A 4,411-nucleotide genomic window follows, 5' to 3' on the forward strand; every position below is an offset into this window, starting at 1 on the left:
TGCCCTGGAGGAGATCCACATGGCGTGGCAGACCTCTCCTGACCCGCCCACTGCTCCCCTCAGCAGTGTACTTCCTTGATCTGCCTGTTCTACTCCCCACTCTGGTGAATCCACTCACCCTCCGCATCTCTGGCCTGTACCCCAATTCTGTATGAATAAATAAATAAATCTTTAAAAAAAAAATAGATATGTCATATACAACCAACAGCAAAGGAGACAAAATTTGGAATTTGAGCCAAGATATTTGCCCACTTATAAAAGAAACACAACCCTCATTGAAAGTCTAATAGAGTTCTGAGTCTTTATACATAAAATTCACAATGTCGAAGACTCTAGAAATTTATGATATATGAAGAAGCAGGAAAACATGATTCATATTCAAAGAGAAAGAGTCTGTTCAGACCTACCCCAAGATGATTCAACTAGATTTATAACATGAGGATTTTAAGCAGCTCTAAGACATTATATTCAATAGTATAAAGGAAAATGTGCTTATAATGAATGAAAAAACAGAAAACATCAGCAAAAAAACAGAAATAAGAATTTCTTAAAAAGACAATTTTTTAATTAATTTACCAATTAGGCTTAACAAATCAGAGATGAAAAAGAAAAGTCAGTGCACCTGACAATACATTGTCAAGAACAGGAAAAAATAAACTGAAAAATAATAAAATACACAGAGCCTCAGAGACTTGTGAGACAACCCCAAAGGTCTAAAATATGTGTAACTGGATTATAAGCAGAGGCAAGAAAGGGCAAGTTTTATTTCACAGGTAGTTAAATTAAAAAAGTGAAGCTTACAGATTAGCATCAATCATTAATTGTGAAAAAAAAAAAAATAAGCTTGAGTTCCAAATGGAAATGTAGCTGTTTTAAGTATGAGTTTTAGAAATTTATAGAAGCTAGGTTATTAATCAATACATGTTTTCATGCCTCTGGTTGTTCAGGTCAATTGGTGTTGTTGAACAAGTTCTCAGATACAAACACAATGTATGAAAAAAACATTGTTTTTTACAAAAGCATTCCAGAATTATTATTTTTTTTTTTTTTAATTTATTCATACAGAGCTGCGGTACAAGCCAGAAGTGCAGGGTCGGTGAGAGGCTTCACCAGAGACAGAGTGGGAAGCAGAACAGGCAGATGTACTGAAATACACTGCTGAGGGGAGCAGCGGGTGGGTCAGGAGAGGTCTGCCATGCCATATGGATCAACTCTGGAGCCTAGAGCAAACTCGCACTGAGGTGGCTGCGGCCAGTTTGCAGTGCTGCATCCTACCCCACAGGGCCACTAGGGAGGGCCCTCCAGAATTACTCTAAAGAATCAAACAGAGATCATGTAACAGAAAAGGGACTTGTAAAAGTACCATAAATAGTGTCCTTCTCTGTAGCACAAAGTACAAATTCCAACTCAACTGGCTACCACAAATCCATGATATAGGCTTTAAAAACAAAACTTTTAGGGAATCCTTGGTAACGCTGGGGTTAAAGTCTCAGTGCTATCAAGCTATACCAGCCACTGCAGCATGAGTTCAATCATTGGCCAAGGAAACTGACCCACATGCACACAGACTTCTCCTGTCTCGTTCACTGCTCCCTTCAGTAATGTATTTCAGTACATCTGCCTGTTCTGTTCCCCACTCTGTCTGCTGAATCCTCATCCACCCGTACCTCTTTATCCACAAATAAATCTTTAAAAGTAAATCAAAATTTTTTTTAGTTTTCACTTTTTAAAAACCATAAAGACATTATTAAACAAACCTACTAAAGTATAGAAAGGAAAATGGGGTTACCTTGACTGCTTTCTGGGAATTGGGCAATGCTTCCTCTATGTCTTCTAAAAGAATTCCTCCTAAGCCTCGCTGGTCATGATTATCTAAGAGTCTAAGCAGAGACTTCTTATCTTTCACTTTGTACTTGGGCTTGAAGGCATACTTCCCATCTATTACTTCAATTTTTGGATTATTGACTAAAGCCTGTAACAGTGACACAATTTGGATACATTAACAAAAGGAAACTCCATATATACATTCTTAAATTCTATTTTTAAGGTAACAATATCCCAATATAGTGGCAAATGAAAAACATCTTATGAATAGTAACTAGTAGATCTAAAATATTGGACATCCAGTATCCAAAATAATGGTCTAGAGATCAACATGGTGCTCACATTTTATAAAACAAGTTGCTTATTATCTACATAAATTCTTTGCATGAGAAATAAATCATTTTATCCCAACTTTTTTTGAAGATAACTATACCATATTTCTTTGGAAGACAGAGGAAGAACGAAATGCATCTAACAGTAATACACAAAGTGAACTAGGAATTGCCTGGCCCACTCTCAGAGTACAGTTTATGGCATTCTGGTGTTATAATGTGAGAAGCATTATCCTGAAAAGAAAACATCAATAATCAGTCAACCCCACTGGCATAAACTGGCACTAGCAGCTGTGGAAGGAATTAAAAAGGACCGGACTAGTGCATATAAAAAATTTTTTTTTTTAAAGATTTTATTTGTGCATACAGAACTGGGATATAGGCCAGAGATGTGGAGGGTGAGAGAATTCACCAGAGACAGAGTGGAGTGCAGAACAGGCAGATCAACGAAATACACTGCTGAGGGGAGCAGCGGGCGGGTCAGCAGAGGTCTGCCACGCCATGTGGTCACCTCCGGGGCAGGCGGGAATCGAACTCATGAGGAAGCGGCTTTAGATTCTCAGTGCTGTGCTTTAACCCGCTGCGCCACCAGGGAGGGCCTGCATATAAAAATTTTACCTATAAATGTCAGCTTGAGATTGAAACTGAGTAGGAATGCAGGAATTACTGAATATAATTATGTTCCTAGTCAGTTCTGTAGTACAAATATCAGAAGGAAAGCTCTTCAAGAAAGAGCAACCCTATTTATTTTCTTCTGCAGCTGCAAGCCTGACCCTGAAAGGAGAAAGAGAAAAAACACAGAAAGGAGGAGGGAGAAAGAATAGTAATAAAAATAACCTTTAATATCCATCATCTATGGTTTTCCAAGATTAGGTAAAAGTAACAAAATTTAAATGTGGATTAGCACCATCTGTGAAACACTAATATAGTGAGCTACAATGATACTTATTAACTGGCTTATTTTATAAATAAATCATGAACTGTAATTTGCTTGGTAAAATAACTGATTAATATTTTAGGAATTTTTGTATTCAGCAATGGTCCCACAAAGTAGTCTTGTCATTTCACATTAAACAAGAGAGGCACATATCTGCATTTTTAAGAAGCGATTCATTTCCAAATTTGCATGGTCACTATTTCAAGGCTTCTTTTTTTCCCCACTGTTGTGTGTAATCCACAATGTTCATAATTACTTTTCCAAGTAACCTGGCAGAGGGAGCAGTAAAATCACTACCAACTCATAACAGCTAATGGTGTTAACAACTATCCAGCTTAACAAAACTATTTTGCTACCCCTATAGAACTTCAGGTTTTAAATTTGTAAAACAAATACAAAAACAACACAACTTACTAACACATACCTTATAAATTTAGCAATTCAAAGCAGGCACCAATTATTCTATAAAAACTTAAATGGAGTGGTGTGACTGACTTCAACTTTTATGCTCAAGTCTCTAATACTTTAAATATGTAAGATTATGTGAATTATAACATACCAAGCTTATAAATGAGCTTTTTTTAAAAATGCCCTATCCTAATTCAAGAAAAAGTAAAAATGATCATATTTAGCATATTACAAACACTACTTTAGCAAGTATTTCATGGCAATCAACTAATTTTTTAATGACATTTTAAGCCCAGTCCTACCTCAGTCATTAGCCATTGTTTCTGCTTCAGTCCAATGTCTAGATGTTGTGTTTCATCCAAGATTTCTTCTAAAGTTAGAGGATGTGTATCTCCTTGCTGATGCCGTGTCTGTTGAAAGAAGAAACTATCAGAAGACAGCTTTAAACTGTTAGATAAGTTATAAGTAAATGTATCTTTTCAAGATTTTAAAACTAGTATTACTGAACGTAATATACAGTGATAGAGAGCTATAAAGAATAACTAAGAACTCCAAAAACTAGGTAACAAAATTCAAAGGGGCCCTCCTTAATGGCTCAGTAGGTTAAAGTAGCACTGTGAAGCTATCCAGAGTCACTGCAGTACGAGTTCAAACTCTGGCCAGGGAGGTGACCCACATGGCATGGCAGACCTCTTCTAAAACCCACCCCACACCATTCTCCCCCCACTGCTGCTACCCTCAGCAGTGTATCTGCAGTTTATCTGTCTAACCCCACTCTGTCTCTGGTAAATTCTCTCACCCCCACATCTGTGGCCTGTACCCCAGTTCTTGTATGCATAATTTTTTTAAAGATATATTTATTTGTACATACAGAACTGGGGTACAGGCCAGAGGCTGAGGGGTGGCTAGA

The 4,411-nt window shown here is 37.2% G+C and overlaps 1 protein-coding gene across 2 annotated transcripts in view; it reads right to left on the reverse strand.

The window, feature by feature from the left end:
- Positions 1 to 4,411, reverse strand: part of GTF2E2 (general transcription factor IIE, polypeptide 2, beta 34kDa) — a 67,751-nt gene that overhangs the window by 23,141 nt on the left and 40,199 nt on the right. For both annotated transcript variants that reach the window (XM_012724950.1, XM_004682212.2), the window contains exons 4-5: positions 3,804 to 3,911; positions 1,790 to 1,972 (exon numbers count right to left, since the gene is read on the reverse strand). In XM_012724950.1, the coding sequence (XP_012580404.1) occupies positions 1,790 to 1,972; positions 3,804 to 3,911 (291 nt within the window). The remainder of the gene's footprint in view (positions 1 to 1,789; positions 1,973 to 3,803; positions 3,912 to 4,411) is intronic.

The sequence above is a fragment of the Condylura cristata genome, unplaced genomic scaffold (genome assembly GCF_000260355.1).
Source record: "Condylura cristata isolate star-nosed mole 26May11 unplaced genomic scaffold, ConCri1.0 scaffold00014, whole genome shotgun sequence".
Taxonomy (NCBI): Eukaryota; Metazoa; Chordata; class Mammalia; order Eulipotyphla; family Talpidae; genus Condylura; species Condylura cristata.